The 20,883-nt window shown below is 44.9% G+C and overlaps 1 protein-coding gene across 12 annotated transcripts in view; it reads right to left on the bottom strand.

The window, feature by feature from the left end:
* The window catches only part of phldb1b (pleckstrin homology-like domain, family B, member 1b), a 164,546-nt gene that overhangs the window by 53,301 nt on the left and 90,362 nt on the right, over positions 1-20,883 (bottom strand). For all 12 annotated transcript variants that reach the window (XM_050066795.1, XM_050066822.1, XM_050066839.1 and 9 more), the window contains one exon: positions 15,975-17,467. In XM_050066795.1, the coding sequence (XP_049922752.1) occupies positions 15,975-17,467 (1,493 nt within the window). The remainder of the gene's footprint in view (positions 1-15,974; positions 17,468-20,883) is intronic.

Below are 20,883 nucleotides of genomic sequence, written 5' to 3'. Positions count from 1 at the left end.
CGCAAACTTCTTGTGTTTATTTGAACTAATGTCAAGTTGTCATTATAAGGACATCCCAAACAAATTTAATGTCAACTTGTCATGACAAAGACATCTTCTGGTAATGTCACTTTGATTAATGTCAAGTTGTCATAATCAAGACAACCCAAACAATGTCAACTTGTCAGTACAAAAAATTAATGACACTTAATGACAGCAGTCATAAACGTTTATGACATGTCCATTATGTTTATGACAAGTTCATGACAGTTATGTCATAGTTATGACAGTGTCATGTCACCCTTATGTAGATACCTTCAAGTAAATTGTTACCGAACAATCTCTGGTATCCATCATCAGTAGAACCACATATAACCACTCCTCTGTCAACCAACTAAAGCCACAGCATGACTAGGTGACCTCTTGACCCCTCATGTCTTCATGTCCAACAGTCTCTCTTCCCATAACAAACACCACCACACTACGTCACATATACACGTAACGTCTAAAAGCAGAAGGCTTGGTCGCTATAAGTCATGGAAAATGAGAACTGTGGAAGTTTTATATTTGTATCAAGCATCAGATAAGTTGAGTTAATTTGCCTTACTTGACATTGCACGTCCTTTGATGTGACTATTGTGCATCTCAGTGTCGATGCTGAAACGATATATCGTGCAGCCCTCAGCTGACACATATCAGAGCTACGTTATGTCAACGGCTAACTTACAGAAAATAAATCTGCTGTTATGTCACATTACGTGGAAGGTTATCCCAAAAAAATTAAGACTGTTTAATTTGTGCATTGACACGCAGTTGACCTCTGAAACATCAGTGCCCTTCACATGTTTTATGCTGGGAGGCTCCTGCCTGTCTGGAAGATAAGAGGTCGACCTTGTTGATGCTCCAGAGTAACACACGCACACTTTGTTTGACTCTGATGATATGAGGATGTGAATGACACCTAGCAGACACTGTATGAGGCTCAAATATTGTTCTGTACTTAAAGTTTCTGTTATGTTTCTGTCCGTGCACTCGTGCAATGCCAAAGGATTCTCTCATATCTGATATCAGGCTCACTGAGTTGATTATTCATCACAATAAAGATTTACAAGAGTTTCCCTCATCACTGATTCACTTGGTTATGTCACTTTTAAATGCACCTACACAGCAAGTTTCCACCTGCCTCTCAGGTTTACTACAGACGTGAACTCTCCACACCACAGGTTATGTCATTTCACCCTCCACAACGTGAATACACGCAACATATTTCTCACGCTCAGCTACAGTTTCCCATGCAGAGAGGCAGAGTGAGGGCCTGAAAGCTCCCCTTGTTAAAGTCTGAGCCAGCAGAGTAAACACAGCATCACATGGAGCCAACAGGCCTTTCCAAACAGTCCCTTTATTATCAGAATCAAAACCAAAGAGCCGTCACAGGAACATCCTCGGTCTATTTAAATCCAGCCTGAGAGCAACAACTGGCAGAGCTTTGTTAATATTAGCAGCGGCATCAGTTACCTTCATGAGTGCTGCCACGCTGTTGAGAAACACCGGCTTCTCTTTGGCCAGAGCGAGCAGATACACCACGGCCTGCTCCCTGCCCTGACTCCGTCTCAGCGCCGGTACCGTCCTGCTGCCGCTCAGCACATGATACCGGTCCATGACACACACACATACACACTCACACACACACACTCAGGATGTGTCCTCTACAGCTCTGTATGACAGGACTGGAAGATGTGGCTGCTCCCTGCGCCTCCACTCAGCTCCTCCTGTACTGTAAAGTGATTTCACAACTGGCTGTGCTACTTTGGGACGGATGGAGAGCAGTCTAACCCCCACTTCAGACCCCCACCCACCAACCCACCCACCCACCCACCCATCCAGGTCTTGTGAGAGGAGGTGAGGAATCTCACTGAACAGGGGCGGAGTTAGGGATCATAATATTTAGAGACTTCCTCGAGTGGGAGGCGGCTTGCTGCTTGGTTCTAAGAAAAGCAAAAGGAGCTACCTTTATATACCCAGTCCAACTCGACACTGTATTATGCACCGCCTGCTGTTCACTTTAAATAGGCTGATAAATTTAATCGAGGCAAACGGTACAATGACTCTGGTTACAGCTGTTAAAAGTGGAAAACTTAATATGAAACGGTTTGAAAGGCTTTGAAGTGCATTAAAGCTTGAAGTTAAACTAAGTTTGCTGCATATTTGCACATAATCTGACTTCCTGTAATTATTTCTCTTTTGACTGTTTAATAATGCAGCATGTAAGGGCAGCTCTTTGAAGTGGGTTGTGATGCATTCACCATTAAGCAGGAGCGTATAAACTGACCTAGAGGCAGTTAGATTTAATTGAATGGTATCAGGGGTTTCCAGAAGTCAGTGTGACACTGAGGTGTTGCATAAGAGGAGGAGAGGCCACTGGAAAAGGTGTTGCTCACCCTGATAACATTTAAGTGGGTTGTCTGAAATTCACTTGGACAGGAATAATAATAAGGGACTTATTCAGCTCAGAGGGGTTCACCATTAATGCTGTTTTTTCTCTCGCCTTGTTGGGCAAGTTAGTCAGATATTTACTAGCACAAAGTCTTTTTTTTTTTTTTTGCATCTATCCAGATTGCTCTATTTAATAGACATTATCAGATAACAACAAAGACTGAAGTTAATTCAGTCAGGACCAATTGAAGTATTATATCTGGTGGTATGGCTCTGTTCTGGGGCTTCTCTGCCTTTCCTCTGGCCTACGCAGAAAGCCCAAGGTGAAGAGAGCAAACCTCTCTGCCCTTCCACGTGCAAAAAAGGAAAGCCTGAGGCAGAGAGAGCACACCTCCCTGCCCTTCCATGTGCCTACATGGAAAGCCTAAGGCAGGGAGAGCAGCAGCAAAGACCCCCCGGGAACAGAACAGAGCAGCATCAATGACAAACAGAAATGACACTGATAAGTCAGACACAGCATGAAAAGGAGGAGCTGGGGCGGAGGCAGGTTGCAAAGCAGCTTGCAGAGGAAGCAGCAGCAGTAGACGAAATTATCTAATTGGTTGCATAGAAAGGAATCAGCTGACTCCCTTGCCTGAACTAACGCTATGCGCAATTTGTCAAGTTTAATTTTTATTTATAGGGGCTCTATACAAAATTCAGAGCTAGCAGCTAACAGTGCTAACTCCGAAAACAGTGTTAAGCAGCAGCAACAGTGCTGCCAGAGTCAACGGTGTTAACCAGGGGAAAACAGAGAGAGGATGCTATGCTTTTGCAATACCCATGAACTGAATAAAATAATGGATGTAGCTGCTGTGATGTCACACCCTGCACTGCTATTTTTGAAGCCTTGAATTCGCTATTTCGGCTGTCGCCATCTTGGTTTTTTTGGAGACAGAAGTGCCCACATTTGGTCAAGAGGCTGCAGCTGTGGAGGAGTGAGGGGTGGATCTGATTCACAGAGTGCAGTGATGCCTCACAGACAGCTGTCACTCAAGCAAACAGCCATTAAATATGCGTAACAGGTGAGTTATTAAGAAAAAATAAAAATATTTTTTTATACCAGTCTGTAAACATGTTTATTTCTGCTGGGCAACAGACAGGGGAGAAGCTGTGGTTCCAACGGTAGATACGTTGTCCACTTATCGGAAGTTCGATCACCATCTCGTCCAGTCCACATGTCAAAGTATCCTTGAGCAAGATACTGAACCACATATTGCTCCCAAAGGCTGTTCCACTGGTGTGTGAGTGTGTTAACAACTGAATCGCAGGTGGCACCTTGTATGGTAGCCTCGGCCACCAGTGTATGAATGTGTGTGTGAATGGGTGAGTGTGACTCGTAGTGTAAAAAGCACTTTGAGTGGTCAGAAGATTCGAAAGGCGCCATACAAGAGCAGGTCCATATACCATTTACGGAGACAGACTCTATTTTGGGGCCAGCATAAAGTGGCCGTTCAAAGAAATGTAGTTTGGCTTTATTTTTCAGGTGCAGAGGTTGCTGCTTGGCACCGCTACCATCACATTATCTACGGTAACTATCATTTGATCACAGTGCAAAGCGGCGGCGATGACCTACCCAGTGGGATAAACAACATGACAACAGTCCTTTCAGTGCAATTAATTAGCACATCCACAAGTGACGTCTCGAGCTAATGCCCTTCTTCAGATCTCAGACTAACCAGTGGGTTACACACATGCACTGACACACACACACAGCCGGACCAGCTTACCACAAGAGAACCACAGAGGGAGCGTAACTTCTCTGCTCAGGACACCATTACTACACTAGATCTTTACATAGAAAGGTGGTTTGGTGCTGTATTAATGCTCTGACAGTCACACGCAGAACCTTTAGGTAAATGAATCCGTAATAAAACAGTGTGTCACAGATGTGAAAGAGGAGAGACGGCTCACTCCTGAGCTCCTCCCCTCGTCAGCTCTGGAAAAAATAATGTGTTTAATTATTTTTTACAAGCGAGTTACTGGATTTACTAGCTCGGCGTGGCATTTTACTCACCCTGGGCGATCAGGCAATTCTTATTAAACTCTTAAACAGCCAACATTACATTTGGATACACTGAGATCTGATGGAGGGATCAGCAGAAAGGAGCTGCTCACATGGATGTGTTTGTTAGTGGAGGGTAAGAAGGAAAGCTGGGAGCATGACTTCCAAGCTTTGTACGATGACACTGAAAGACTGCGTGTTTCTGTGTTTGTGTGTTGTGACTTCTGACCACATGTAATTTATTTAAGAATTCTCTTTGTATTCTTGTGACAGATATTGTTAGATTTTTATTAAGACTTGTTTTTTCCCTATGGAAGTATGGTAAGAAAAAAATACATATAAATATAAATAAGACATGGACACATCCAGACAGAACATATAGTTTAACCCTGAAATCATGACACAAATAAATGCTATTTAAATCTGCTTCTCTTCACCATAAGAGTTCATGACATGTTTTTGTTTCTGAGATCTTGGCTGACCTACTCTTTACTAACATTAAACAGTGAGACTACCCCCTCTAGTGGAGAGGTAACAGCACAGCACACTGCACTGCTGCAGTTAAAACTGACTATATTTACAATATGAGCAAAACAAGTCAATCCACGCTCCTGCCTCCTCTGCTGCACACTGTCTGATGATCCACCAAACATTGTGGAGGGAATAAAGGCAACACTGCATCAGTGACATGATGCGTCCTAATCTGGGACTTGTTTTCAGTGTAGAAAATCCAAACGTGGCATATTTGTTGGTGCTGTCTCAAGACTGGATTACTGCAGCTTTCCTTTGGACGGGTGGGGAAGCAGATTTATCGCTGTCCCAGATTAAGAGTCTGCTCGACTGTCTTATCTGTTACAGCTCTTTAGTTTCAACAAAAAAAAAAGACAGTGAAAATCATAGCAGTCTGTTTCGTGATGATTTGAACTTGCAAATAAGCAGGTTGATCCTGTAGTCTAAACATTTACTGCTGTGTACTTTTTAAAATTACAGTAAACTGCGTGCAACTCTGCACAAACTCCCCTCCAGCATGAGCACAGTTACACCCGCTGGTCAGTGGGTTTGCGCAGAACTCCGTCTCCGTGTAGGTGCAGGATATATTTGGCAGCCTAGGTGGGCAGGTCTGGTGTCCCGCAGTAGCTGGATATATTTGGTCGTGCTCTGTAAGATGCTGCTATACATATGTGGCGCTCTGTTCAGCGGTGCGAGGGTATATTTGGTCTGCTGGCCCTCGTGGACAGGAGCAAAGATGCCAACCATGCAGGAGAGACATTTCTCCGCGTCACGCACAGCCGACATGTGTGACATCCCGCTGGGGTGGAAAATGACAGAGCGGAGCAGACACAAAGACGGGCAGGGGAGGAGAGCAGAGCAGAGCAGCAGACGGGTTCAGGTTGTTGGTGGCGGCCTGCTGTATGATGATAAAGGCCAGAGTTGAACTTTCTTTTAAATTGCCACTAAATCAAATATCTGCCTGAGGGGGAATATTCAGAGCTGAATCCCTGATATTTCAAGGGCAATTCCACACATAAAAAAAGTGACTTTAGTCCAAAGAGACTTGAGTGTCTCATGTGGGCCTTTATAAAAGAGGCATTTAGTAATCTGTGACCTTTACCAACCTCCAGCAGCAGCCAGGAGGGACTGAGAGAACAGACCTGCTCCTCCACAGGACTCCACAGGAGCCTGCCAGCGCTCAGCCATCACCATGCAATCAAGTCAAGCCTGCTAATTAGAGCTGAAATCAAACAGGAGTTCTTAACAAAGAGATGTCACTGCGTAAATTAATCTCAGAAAGCAAGTGAGAAAAATAGCAAATGACAAACTCGTATTCTAACATCTTTGTCAACTGCTCATCTGAGTCCAGAGAGAAGCAGACACCGGTCTGATCCATACGTCACAGAAAGTGATAAAGGAACCTTCAGTATGAGCTGCTCGTAAAAAACGATGGTCTTTACTAACGTCACAGGAAAGATGAGGTCATCTTCAGTGGACAGACGAAAGGCGTGTGTGTCGGGCACGGCTGAAGCATGCTGCGACCCGGCTCATATGCCAAGTGTGTTTGCCAAGACAGCGTGTCAGTCAGACGGCCATGTGGAGAGAGCAGTGCCAGGCCGGACAGCTTGGATCACAGGACACAGGAAACAGTCGTCCCTGCTGACTGGTCATTAGAGAGGGCTCACCTCCAGGATCCAAGGGAAGACGCAACTGTGCTGAATTAAAGCCTGTTTAAGGAGTTTCAGGGCTCCCACACATTTTCATGAACCCATAATAAAATTTTCATTTCAGAAAAGCATGCACGTCACTGTGTCTGCTTCACTTGCCCGCCTGGTTAGGGCACTTTTCCACACACACACACACACACACACACACACACACACACAGGAGAGTCTCGCTTCCCATAACAAACACCACCACACTACATCACATATATATCAAATAAAGGCAAAAAGCCCCAAAAATATCTTTAAAAAATAAATAAAATTTAAGCTGAAAGCAGTGATGAATGGGCCCTTGCACCTCTGCGCAACTCAGGGGTGCTGGCAGGATGCCATCTGAGCTTGGAGTGTTACATATGTCTACCAGCTTTCATACATGTCGGCGAAACCAGGTTCGGGGGCTGCTTTGTTGAAAATTTGTAGGGGGCGCTACTGGGCCATGTTGTGAGGCCTGTTAAAGGAAATGACCACTTCAGAATGAAAATACAGACAGTACTTACTCTTATTTTTCCATACACTTGAAGTGCATGGAACCTACGTCCAAAATCATTTTGAAAATGTAATAAAACGCTGCTAATGCATTTAAAAAACATCAGAACGGCTTGTCCGTCGTAATCCAAGTGCCCTGAAGCCACGGCATGCAAAATTGACTTGAAAAGACATAATTTACTTCACTTTTATAGCATCATTTCTCACCGTGGTCAGTTAGCCTGCAACTCGCAAGACTCGAGAACAAGATTGTTTCTGAACGTTCTCGAGTCTCCCACGAGTTGCCATGTAAACACAGCACGCCTGCAGGCTAACTTCACTTCAAGTGAATGGAAAAATCCGGCTAGCTGTTAACCTCCGATACCCCGAACGAGTTTTGTGGATTAAAAAACTACACTGGACTTCTTGTCGGCATGAGGGTAAGTAAGTACTGTCTGTATTTTCATTCTAAAGTGGCCATTTCCTTTAACCAGACCCATATCAGATGTAAATTTTCACCAGGTCACACGTGTGCACCAATCTTGGTGTTTTTTCAGGCACAAAAATGCAATTCTTTCTTAAAAATAAGAATAATAAATAATAATAATAATTCCTTGGGTTTCAAAAGGGTCCTCGCGACCACCTGCAGTCGGTGCTCGGGCCCTAATAACTCTGAGACAATAAAGGTCTTTGGAAAGAGACAGTGATTTTTCTTTGGCTCTACTCTTTCCCGTACACATGCCACGTTTTCTGGAGCCTCAGATCCATTGTTTTCAATGTAGACACACAGATGGCGCGCTCAGAAGTGAGACTGACAGTGTCACGACGCACAAACGTTCTCAAGCGACAGCTGCACCCTGAGATAAACATGGATCGTGTACAGTAGCAGCTTTGTGGACGCAGCAGTGTTTCAAAACTTATCTTTATTGTCCATCAGGGGTGGAAATTTGTCCTCAGCTCCCCGGACACAAAAGACAACTTTGTAAAAAGCGGACAAGTAGTTAGTGAGACAGACATATAAAGTCAATACAGAACACTTAAACACATTAAATCAGCTCACTGTCTGTCACTTTGTCAAGGTTACTGATCGCATTTGGGATGAAAGACTTCTTAAATATATTTGTAGTTGCCAGACGGACTCTATAGCGCCTCCTGGAGCTCAAGAGCTCAAACTCAAAGGGTGGGAGCTATCTGCCAAGACCCTCCTCGTCCTTTCTGTAAAGAGTTGGGTCAAGAGCTTTTGTGGCCTGCCAACTATTTAACTTGCCATTGTTACAGTCCTCGAGAGTTTATTCTTGGACATACAGTCAAGATGACCGTACCAGGCAGGGAGGGGGAAGTTAAAACACTCTCAGCCATAGTTTGGTACACTAGTTCTAAAATCTGCTGACTAACACTGAGACAACAAAGTTTCCTAAGAAGATAAAGTTGCTGTGAGCAGCTCAGGATTTCTGGTAGGTAGGCTGTGATACAGTGCAGGTAATGGTTGCTTAGAGACTTTAGATGCAACCTACTCCCTTGCTTGGCACATAGTAGGCACAAGAGTAGCGCCTGACCTCACATTCATCAGGGGGTTAAAGACGCAGCATGTGTCCCCGCCATTAAGCATATAATAAAGTCAAATAGTAGCTAAATATATGACAGTAAAACACAATAAATGTGCTAAATTCAACATACATAGATTCATTTAAGTTGGTTGCAGTGTTGACCAGAGTCAGAGAGTTTGGGATGACATCACTGCTTGGTTGAGATTAGTATTTCATTATCATCTGATTAACTAACAGACAATTTACAACCAACACAATCAAAACCTACTGAAAAAAACAACAACAAATAAACACAGTCTTTGAAAAATTCCCAACTGTGGGCATTCACAGGAGGATCAGTTAGCGGACTCTAGCGTGCTGGTTGCCACGGAAACAGGAGTGCTCACTGCCTCAAATGTTCTCAAACTTTATGTCCTCAGCTTTCTATTGAGTGTTTAAAATCCCATAACTGATCGGAGCTTGTTGTCTCAGACCTGAAGTCGTCCTGAGTCGTAGAGGACATTATACAGCTGTTTTGACAGGCTGAGTGGAGCTGACCACGACGAGACAACTGACCTTTATGTGTAATTGGTGCAGTGCCCTTTTCAGACCTCACTTTAATCAACCAGTGATATCTGATGTGTGTGAGGAGGCCCTGTGCTGGTCTATCTGTCTGATATCTCTGCAAACACCAAATGTGCACTTAACATGCCCAGTGCGCACATTATCAACCTCATCTTCATCTTCAACAGCGTGACAGCGAAGAGGTCTGTCTGCAGAGCTCGCTGCACCACAGCAGCACACAGTAACATCAGCACCGCTGTGGCCCCGAGGTGTGATGGAGTCAAAGTTAATTAAATCCCCACTGTGCTGAACACAAAACGTAAATCAAAAGTGCATCACAGAAAATGAGTCAACCAGTCGATTAAGTATTCAAACAGCAGTGCAGCTAACTCAGGAGCACTTAGCAGTCATATTATGATGACGCCACAGCAGCCAAGGACGAGGGAGGGCTGGTGAGTAAAAGGAAACTGCAGAGCAGAGATGTTTAACTGGGTCTGAGGTCATTTAGAGACAGTGTCACCATTACATAGAGTTACATCCACCAGAGAGCACTGAGATGATTCTGACGCAGTAAAATGTCACATTTAGTACATATCCAAACAATTAAAAAACAAGAATAATAATCTAAAGGACCCATATCAGGATTGTTGGTTTACTTTGTGTGTTTTGGTTCTTTTAATTTCCATCAGCTAACATTTGCAGATTTTGGAAACTCCCCGATATAAGTATCTCCCTAAAAAATCCAGTTTCAGTCAGACTATTGTCCCATTTATATTTTCTCAAAACTTCCCCATCTTCATCACATCCGACAACTAAAAACATCCCCTTTTTTTTAGATTATTATTTAGTGCAGTGGTTCCCAACTGGTGGGTCGTGGTCCAAAAGTGCGTCGCAGGTCGATTCTGAAGTGATGCGCGAACATGTCAAGTTTGTAAAAAACACACTTTGTTTTGAAGTGCAGTGAATTTCTGGCACAAGCTTTTATTTTGAGGTGCTGTTTCCTGTTGTAGAGTGAGTAAATAACGGCAACTACTTGACAGAGACAGTAAATAGCTCGACGAGTATGGCGCTAAATATATTAAACTGTGTGGACCTTGAACTAATGACTAAGACGCAATCTGGACCCCGTGGGTGGACCAGTTGGGAACTGCTGATTTAGGGCTTTTGCCTTTATAATAGGACAGCTGGAGAGTGGCAGGAATGGGGGGGGGGGGCTGTTACAATGACACTAAAGTTAAAGCTCAGGCATTTAACGTCCACAGAGAGCTGCAATCACCAGGCGCACATGTGGTTATTCATAGTACAGTTAACAGTCTGCAGTAAACGGGAGGTGAGCTTAGCGTCCGTCTACTGCCGACATCAGGTGAAAGTGAAACTAGAAGACGCTGCCCGGTCTGGAGTGAAAGTCTGTGAATATTTAACTTAAAACTAACTTCCCTGGGGCACCTGGTGTCTTAGTGGGTAGAACAACAAAGTTTTATGAGTTTTCCAAAACTTTCAAGACTTTTACCAGGCCTGGAAAATGAGACTGAAACTCCATGACCGTGGGAATCCTGGACTTAGTCTAGTAAATTCAGAAAATGACGATATTATTATAAGATATCCAAAATCGAAGATGATATCTAGTCTCACATTATGCTGTTGATATACGGCCCTGCCCCATTTTCCATAACTGCTTATCCTGTTGGGGGTCGTGGGAGCCTATCCCAGCTGACACTGGGTGAGAGGCAGGGTTCACTCTGGACAGGTCACCAGACTATCACAGGGCTGACACATAGAGACAGACAACCATTCACACTCACATTCACACCTACGGACAATTTAGAGTCACCAATTAACCTGCATGTCTTTGGACTGTGGGAGGAAGCTGGAGCACCTGGAGGAAACCCACGCAGACACAGGGAGAACATGCAAACTCCACACATAAGGGCTGCAAGCTCTCCCCAATGCTGACCACTGCACCACCGTGCCGCCCCCTACTAAGAAATAACTATTGTAATTGGACATGGTTTGACCTTTGTGAGGTTTCAAACTGGACTGAAGCTACCATGTCCACATCTTTGATAATATCCAATATCATGAAACCAGATGTCGTTAGTAATGTTCAGTATTTCCCAAAGATTTCCACTAATTGGTTTGAAGAAGCCTCAGTACTTCACCATAAATATTTCACAACGAGCCCTTCATACCAGATGGGGTATTAATCAATTATACAATGTAATTAAACAGCATTTAAACAACACCAACAGGCCAAAACCCATTCCAAGTCCGATACCAGCCCGATCTGCATCAGTGTATCAGTGTGTGTGAGTAGCTGCAGTCTGCCAGCAGCCTCCCGCTGCCTCTGAGCTGTGTACTCCTGTTGATTTCACAATAACGCTCTTTTTCCTGAATAAACCTCTCCGACACTCGCTGTTCACATAACTTTGTTTTCTGGTAATCAGTTGTGTGAATGAGTAGCAGGCTGTGTGTGAAATGATTTAAATGCAGATGCTCTGGGGCAAGAAAAATCTGTCATGACAGTGAGTCAACTGTGACTAATTACAGGCCCTGCAGCTCCACGCCCTGCCTCCTCAAAGAGCTGAGAGTTTCTGCCTTCGAAAAATACAATAACATCACAGGCTGCTGAGGAATCCTGCCTCTGTGTCCCCGGCGGTCCTCCCTCGTCCCTGGACGCCTCTATTTACTGGACATAAGCGCGTTCTTGACCTTATGTGCCATGAGCTACGTACACAATCTAATGTCAATATTGTTCTTTGTGTGTCTGTAAGTTGTTCTGGGCCAAAGGTGGTTGTGGCTAATAACCCTTCAACGAGATCAAAAGATTTCAGGTTTGACTGATTGGGCTATGAGGAGGCTAGCAGGTGCAAATAGCCTGTATTATATATCATGTAGAGTGTTACTGTTGTGAGGGTGAAGAGCTTGTCAGTGACTTTTTCCTGAACCCATCCTGGTGACATTCCTTTAGGTTAGTTTGCAGTGTAATCCAACACACCTATTCACAAGTTGAGGTGTAAGTTGCTGCCTTTAAACTGACAGTTAAAGATTTACCAGCGCAATATTATATACACTCACCAGGCACTTTATTAGGTACACCTGTTTAACTGCTCGTTAGCACAAATATCTACTCAGCCAATCACGTGGCAGCAACTCAATGCATTTAGTCATGTAGACATGGTGAAGACGAGCTGCTGAAGTTCAAACTGAGCATCAGAATGATGAAGAAAGGTGATTTAAGTGCCTTTGAACGTGGCATGGTTGTTGGTGCCAGACGGGCTGGTCGGAGTATTTACTGGGATTTTCAGCACAACCATCTCTAGGGTTTACAGAGGATGGTCCCAACAAGAGAAAATATCCAATGAGCCAAAATGCCTTGTTGATGCCAGAGGTCAGAGGAGAATGGCCAGACTGGTTCAAGATGATAGAAAGGCAACAGGAAGTCAAATAAGCACTGGTTCCAACCAAGGTGTGCAGAAGACCATCTCTGAAGCAACAACACCTTGTCCAACCTTGAAGCAGATGGGCTACAGCAGCAGAAGACCACACCAGGTGCCACTCCTGTCAGCTAACAACAGGAAACTGAGGCTACAATTCACACGGGTTTTCTCACCAAAACTGGACAATAGAAGATTGGAAAAACCACATTCAGATGGAAGCATGGATCCATCCTGCCTTGTATCAACGCTTCAGGCTGCTGCTGGTGGTGTAATGGTGTGGGGGAGATTTTCTTAGTACCAACTGAGCATGGTTTAAACACCACAGCCTACCTGAGTATTGTTGCTGAGCGTGTCCATCCCTTTATGACCACAGTGTACCCATCTTCTGATGGCTACTTCCAGCAGGATAACGCACCATGTCACAAAGCTCACATCATCTCAAACATGACAATGAGTTCACTGTACTCCAATGGCCTCCACAGTCACCAGATCTCAGTCCAATAGAGCACCTTTGGGATGTGGTGGAACGGGAGATTCTCATCATGGATGTGCAGCCGACAAATCTGCAGCAACTGTGTGATGTCATCATGTCAGTATGGACCAAAATCTCTGAGGAATGTTTCCAGCACCTTGTTGAATCTGTGACACCAGTTATGAAAGCAAAAGTGGGTCCAACCCGGTACCAGCAAAAGTGTACCTAATAAAGTGGCCAGTGAGTGTACATGAAGTTGAAGTTGTATGTTGGAGGATTGGATTTTTACTAATTTCACTGTTACAAATGTGAGTGTGAGGTTTCTTTCTTTTACATCTGAAACCGAAGCTGAAGTACTGATGTTATACTCTGTCCATTACTCCTTGATTTGCTCACTCAGTTCCAAGGGGAGAAGTCCAAATGTAAATATTTTACCTGTTATGCAGCAGCAGCAGGTTCTATCTTCAAAAGGTATTCTCAGGATCACAGATGTCGACTATCTGCCCAGAATGATAGCATGTGTTCTCGGGGTGAAGCCAATGTTTAAATTCAGCATCATTCTGGGCAGACGGCAGACATCGGTTGGATAACAAAAATACCTACGAAGAAATGAACCTTTGATTGTTCCCCAGTACAGAATCACAGAGAAATGTACAGGTAGGGCTGCAACTAAATATTTTCATTGTCGATTGATCTGCCCACTGCTTTCTTAATTAATCAATAATAATTTTGTCAATAAAATGCCAGAAAACAGTGAAATATGCCCTGTGTGATTTCTTCAAATGGTATTTTTTCATTTGGCTAAAACTCCAAAAATCTAAAGCTATTCAGTTTATCAAGTATGACAAAGAAAAGCATCAAATTCTCACATTTAAGAATCATGAAACCAGCAAATATTTGGCTTTTTAGCTTAAAAAAATGACGGAAATGATTATTTGATTATCAAAATAGAATAATTGTTACCCGAGGGTACCCTAACCCTAACCCCAGGATATCTCTGTAATGCCTTACCATAACCTGATCTAAATCCGACCATAATGTCAACTCAGGACCAGGTTCACTTTGCCTCTCTATATCTGTATATCCTCCTGACACTGACTAGCATCTTATAAATAACAAATCATGCTAATGTTTGAGGAAACAAAACAGCTGTTGTGTTCATTTTGATCTACAGACCAGCCTCTCTTGATGACATCAGTAACTTGAGTGGCTCTCTGTCTGGTCTTGTAGCACTCAGCGCTGCCCTCCTCACTCTTAAGGGTTAAACGCAGTCTCATTGTGTGAATGAGGCGCTACCGACACACTGTTTTACTGCCATGTCTCTATAGGAGGCACCAGAACAGGACCTGGTTCACAGAGACAGAGGGCACGTCGTCTCAGTCTATCCAGCCGAGCTGCCTTCACTCAGCCTCACACTTTAAAAAACACCCATTTTGTAATTACAAGCGGAGCAGACAAACGTCTCCTCACGCAGGCACAAACACATATAAAGGCCTTTAAAAGGACTTTGTCTCAGTGGTTTCATTCAGACTGGCAGACAAGTTCAAGATGTCTAACGCCGCTCCCTCCCCCTCTCCCTACACCCCCCCTTCTGTTCAGTTTAGGAAACAACAAACAGTGTGGTTGCTATGGGCTCATCTGGGTGCCCCGAGACTGCACGTCAGCAGCAGTTTAGACAGCCGACAGCCAAGTTACAGACAGTTCACTGAGACGGTTTACGGGCCTGGTTACTCCTCCTTTACCAAACAGACATGGAGTCATACAGTCGTCGCAGTCTGCTCCTCCAGGAGGTCATACAGATTAAAGTTAGACCGAGCCGCTGGAGGAATATTCACAACATTTCATCTCTTCTGGACATAATCATACCAATGAAATTCTTTTAGACAGGTTACAAGGTGCTGGAGGCCAGTTTCTGACATGTCAAAGATCCTCCGTAAGATCCTCTCACATCACACTGAAGTCAAACTAAATATAAAATGATATTACCTTTATAACTGATCAGAATTCTGTGTTAAACTTATTTCAACAGATTAATTTTAACAAGAAAACTCAGGCCTTTCGGGGAACATAGGAGGTGTAATTGTGGGTTAACTTTCCAAGTAGCACTGAAACCATTTGTTGATTAAAAGAAAATAATCAGAGAGCAAGGCAGTCGAATAATAGTTTACAGTAAGTCATATATCAGGACAAAAACAAGCAACTAAAAGGTTTTGCCTTGGTCTCTAGAAGGGATGTTCGCAACACCTCATTTCCCTGATGTTTAAACAAAAGTTTAAACTTGGACTACTCCACTTGACTAGGAGTGCTTTCACACCTGCCCTGTTTGGTTCGGTTCAATCAAACTCAAGTTCCTTTGCCCCCTAAGTGCAGTTCGTTTAACCAGGTGTGAACACAGCAATCACACTCAGGTGCACACCAAAACAACCAAGCCGAGACCTTCTTGAAGAGGTGGTTTCAGTCTGGTTACAAACGAACGATGTTGCGGTTCATTTGTGGTGAGAATGTGTTCCGACCTCGATTCATAGATGAAAAAAATAATCACAGGTCACTATTCGAAAGATTGATCTGTAAACCACCTTGAGTGAAACGGTGATATGAGTGTTGCGATATCTGCCTAAACCTTAAAAACCCTGACAGGATTAAGATGAGCCGTCAGGTATAAAACAGCTCTACAGTAATACTGTAGTCATGAAATGTGCTCAAACCCTGTGACGTATCAAGTAAATCTGCTTTAACCTTTCAGTCAGAATGGTGAACCAGGTACATGAGTGAAATGTGTTCTTTTAAAATGTAAACTAAATAAGAGTAGTTTCCTGCTGACGTGTGTTCCTGACTCACCAGTCTCTCCATTTCCTGCTCTCGAAGCCTCTCCTCCCTCTGTCGTCGGTGGTACTCCAGCAGCTCGTCCTCGTTGTCACTGATCTCTGTGATGCTGTTCTTCCTCTCCCTCATCCCAGGGTGGGGTCTCCCTGCGGACATCTTCCTGTGGGTCCTCGGGCTGGCCACGGGGGACGAGCCAGGCAGGGAGCCTAGACTGTAAGCAGGTGACAGCGAATTCCCAAAACTCGCCTTACGTGCTCCTGCACCACCACCGCCCTCCATCATCATAGAGGTAGGCGACGGACTGCGGTCTCGGATCCCCCTGCTGCACGTCGGCTCCTCGGACATAGATCCGGTCTTGCGTCGAAGCCTGGGACTCTCTGGGATAAGCTTGCTCAGACCTGAGGGGCTATCTGGAGTCCTCAAGGAAGGGATAGTCCCTGGGAGCGCCCCTGGGAGTACCGGGACCCCTCTCCGAGCCATGGAGGGGCTAAGAGGGGGCAGCTCTCTCATACTGCTGACACCTCCACCGCCACCGTTGAGCTCCATGTTTCTCCTGGCCATGCGAGGGCTCTCAGGGGGCTGCAGCGAACGTGAATGCTGCTGGAGCGGCGATCCTTGGATGATGTGGACGATGGGGTCCAGGGGAGGCTGGAAGGCTCTGGTGGGTTGAGAAAGCTGCCTGGAGGGGCTGGAGTTTAGGGGGCAATCAGCTAGACTGGTCTGTTCTCTGAAAGGGCTGGCAGGCCTTTCCTGCAGCACTGTGGCTGCCTTGGTCCTGGGACTGGAGGGAGACGGGGATGGACAGGAAGGGAATTTGGGAGTGAGTCTGGGGCTACTTGGCACAATGTTTCTACTACTGAGAGATTCACAAGAGGACAAAGGAGTCTGTCGGGGGCTCTCAGACCCATCTTGGCCTAGTCCTCTGCGGCTTGGCTTAGGGCTTGGAGGGGCCTCTGTTAAGACCTTCCTCTGCAGCCTGGGGCTTTCCTGAACCTTCTGGCCCGCCCCACCGCTGCTGAAGTTAGGCAGTATGGTCCGTGGCTGGGGTACAGGTGGAGGCTGGGTGGTGAAGTTGTAGCTAGAGGAGCGTACAGGCACTGGCGGCAGAGAAGAACTCTGGTCCTGGGGTCCTCCACTAGGAGACGGGCTTGTAAAGCTCCCACTGCTGGCCGCTGATGGGGAGGAGAGGGGAGAGAAGGGTGGCGATGTATTCTCATAGCTGGACCCCACGGACATAGCCCCTGGGCTGGTAGGAGGGGACAGCAGATACCGGCCCCCTCCATTGACCATGGGCGACAGCGGGGAGTGGGGAATGCCTCCAGGAGGCTTTTTGCCCTCTGAGGAAGAAGGCTGAGGGTCGTCCATGACTAGGGAGTCCATGATGTCCTGGAGGTCCTTCTCAATAGAGCTGACAATTGCACTGTGCTCAGACTGGACTTTATCTCCAGGAGCTGGGGGAGACTGGGCGGGACTGGCCTGGTGATTCCCATTGACCAAGCTCTCTGTGTCTGAGGGAAAGAAGAAAGAACAACTGTCATCGGGGTTCATCTTGCACAACACAATGGGTACAAACTGGAATACAGTCATGTTTAGCCTCTCAAGCAACAGGGTTGGGATTCAGAATCTCTGGGTGTTTTCACACCTGTTTGGTTCAGTTCAATCAAACTCAAACTCAAGTTCCTTTGCCCCCTCAGTGTGGTTCCTTTGTGCAGGTGTGAACACAGCAATCACACTCAGGTGCGCACAAAACAACCGGACAGAGACCTTCCTGAAGAGGTGGTCTCAGTCTGGTTACAAACGAACTCTGACGCGGTTGGTTTGTGGTGAGAAGGTGTTCCGACCTGGATCTGAACCAACTGCAGTCACATGACACATTGTTCGGGTTAAACATGAGCATGTTACAGTCCTGGAGGATTATTAATGTGCACCTCCTCCTGTAGTATATACAGGCATGTGGTCTTGTGCAGAGGTAAGTGTTATGTAGGAAAATGGTTACTGGAGTGAATTAAGTCAGTCTACATTTTGCCAACAGGTATGAAATAATGTGGAGTTTTACATCACTGTTACAAAAAAAATGGATAAATGGAATTAGATAAAATGTTCGTAGTAGTTCAGACTTCACAAATTCAAATTTGAGACTATTTAATGGACATGGAATTTAAAACATCTTAAGACTTTTTAAGGACCCGTACACACCCTGTGCTACCCAACAGGTCTGCTGTAAGGTTAGTGTTGGTTCGCCTGTTTACCGTCTGTTTTAGAGAACAAATTAGTTCCACCTGCGTAGTTCCTTGATTCTTGCTTGATCAACCAATACTGTGTGGCGGGCTACATTAAGTTTATTGAACAACAGGCTGGGTAATTCCTTGTCTTTCTTGTCAGAAAAAGCTTTCTCACAGTTCTACCTTCAAGACTCTTACTCTAAGAGTGTAATACAGTATTATCTATGGATTACCTAATATTATCTGTGATAAGGTGTCACACAAGTCTGCTGAATGGCCTAATCTTACCAGACTTTCCCTGAGCAATAGAGGTAGTCAAGAAGGTGATAAAACAGGGCAGCGAAATTCTGCCCATTGTCTGAACTTATCTGTCCTCACAGGGTGAACGCAGTAGCCTCGATGACTTCTTCATGACTTTCCATAACTAATTTGAGGTGATTTCATGACACAAAATGTTCTTTCCTTCCTGGGTTGGTTAGGTTTCAGTGCAGAAAATATCAATCCAGTTTTATTTATAAAGCCCAATATCACAAATCACAAGGGCTTTTGAGTACATGACATCCCTCTGTCCTTGGACCCTCACAGCGGATAAGGAAAAACTCCCCAAATAAACCCCTTTAATGTGGAAAAATGTGGTAGAAACCTCAGGAAGAGCAACTGAAAGGGACAGACAGACGTGCAATAGATTCCCATCCAGGCAGGCTGAACAGCACCTGATGGAAGGCGATTCAGCAGATACACTCCAAAAGTACCTGACCTCTCCAGATTTCCTTAAATGTCATGATATCAAAGAACCTGCATGTCAAACTGCAGCCCCGTCCATACTAGATATGTCAAAATCATCATCATTGTTTCCCTCTAAGAGTAGGAGCCATGCAAACAGGTAAACATGAGGAAAGAGGATGGATTAGTGGTGAGGGAAGAGGGAAGGACACAGCCAAGGAGAGGAGCAGACAGACAGGCCTGTGCGTTGGATAGGGATCAGGAGAAAATGTGCCTACATAACCCAATTATTGCGTGGCCCGAAAGCAACATAGGACACGGACCGGGTAATCTAATCTTAACCGCCTCTCTCTAATGTCAGTATAGTAGATTATTACAACAGAAACGCACGGCCACGTGGGAGCTTCAGCAGCGTGGCCTCGAGGCAGGGATCAGAGCACAGATCAGGTTTTATTAATGCTAAATGAAATCTGTTTAAATGGACTTGTTGTGTGGTTAAATGGCAACATGAGGATAATTGTAGCGTGGAGTCATTAGTGCAAACACTGAAGTAACAGAGGACAACAGGAGGATAGAGCCGTCATGTCAATATTGATGTAATAACATCACAAATCATACAAGATGACACACAGAGCAGTATGACACAGGAGTCAGATTTGTCTCTCTGTAGAGATGATGTCACGGGGAGATGTCCCAATAGCAAAACTGCTCTGAAATATAGAAGCTCCACAAATAATGCATTAGCTGGGCTTGTTCAGCAGAGATGGGAGCAGCTTCCTGCCTGCTCCCCTATAATGACTCTGCCATACAATGAAGCTCTGCCTTCATGACAGCCTGACCACAATTAAATCTGATTATATTTACATGCAGATTTCTGCAGCACTGGGGTGTGCAGCTGTCACAATAACAGCTATTACCGTTGTGCAACGCGTGAATGTCAAAGTCACATCGTGTCTCACAGGCAACAAACCGGCTTGATTTTTATGTACAGAGTGAAAAACGAGGGGGGGTGGGGTGACAAAAATAAAAGCAACCGTTTGCTGAGGGAAAGCCCGTGCAATGATGTCATGGGATAAAGACTATCGCCTCGAGTGCACCATGCCAAACTTCATTTAAAAATCTGATTATTTATTAATGTTAGCCTAACTGCCGGTGAATCTGCGTGTTTCATACACCACCACTACGACATCTCCTGACATGTGATGACCTCTACAATTCGGCATCACTTCCATCGTCATTAAGCCTTACTTGCTGAAACATACGCTTAAATCATCTGTCATTGCCTGAATATCCCTTCTTCATGATACACTGTGATCCAAGCAGAAGAAATGTGATTATTTTTTCAAATGACTGCATATTTATGGACCACCTGTATGCCGAATACATAATGAGATCCCAGTGAATCGCATAACGTATTCAAGGATGTCCTACGCTGTGAGGATTTTCCCAGAAAAGCAAACGAACCTAAAACCAGCAGATTTTTTAATTGAGTCTGGCGTGTGACCGGTTCGTATCACTTCTCCTGCCCAAAGCTCAGGCATTAAGCAGTAGGGTTACTCACATGATGGAATAAAACTGCGACCCGGTCAGTTTCAGTGCGGTTCACCTGCTACATGACACACACTGAGGCCCACATCCTCCGGACACCGGCTACAACACCGGGTGTGACGGAGCCCTGTCGTGCCTGGCTCCACACACACCGAGGGAGATATGGAGATTCACCACCGAGGTGATATTTCAGCCGGGGGTTGAGGCGCTCGGCACCGCTGCTGCCTACGGTACCACTTCCGTCAAGCTAATTAAACTGTGACACCGCTTTACCGGTCAAGACCTTCAAAATAACAGTCACTTTAAATTCACGTGTACAATACTTTGTGTCGTCATCGTAAAATACATCATAAAGTCCATTTAACGTGCACTTACTCTCATACATGTGACCACACGCCTAGAAACACATCTAGTTCTAGTTCTAGTTCTCC

This window comes from Epinephelus moara, chromosome 2, assembly GCF_006386435.1.
Source record: "Epinephelus moara isolate mb chromosome 2, YSFRI_EMoa_1.0, whole genome shotgun sequence".
Classification (NCBI taxonomy): domain Eukaryota; kingdom Metazoa; phylum Chordata; class Actinopteri; order Perciformes; family Serranidae; genus Epinephelus; species Epinephelus moara.
Note: the sequence above shows the minus strand (reverse complement) of the source record. Positions and strands in the feature narration are given on the sequence as shown.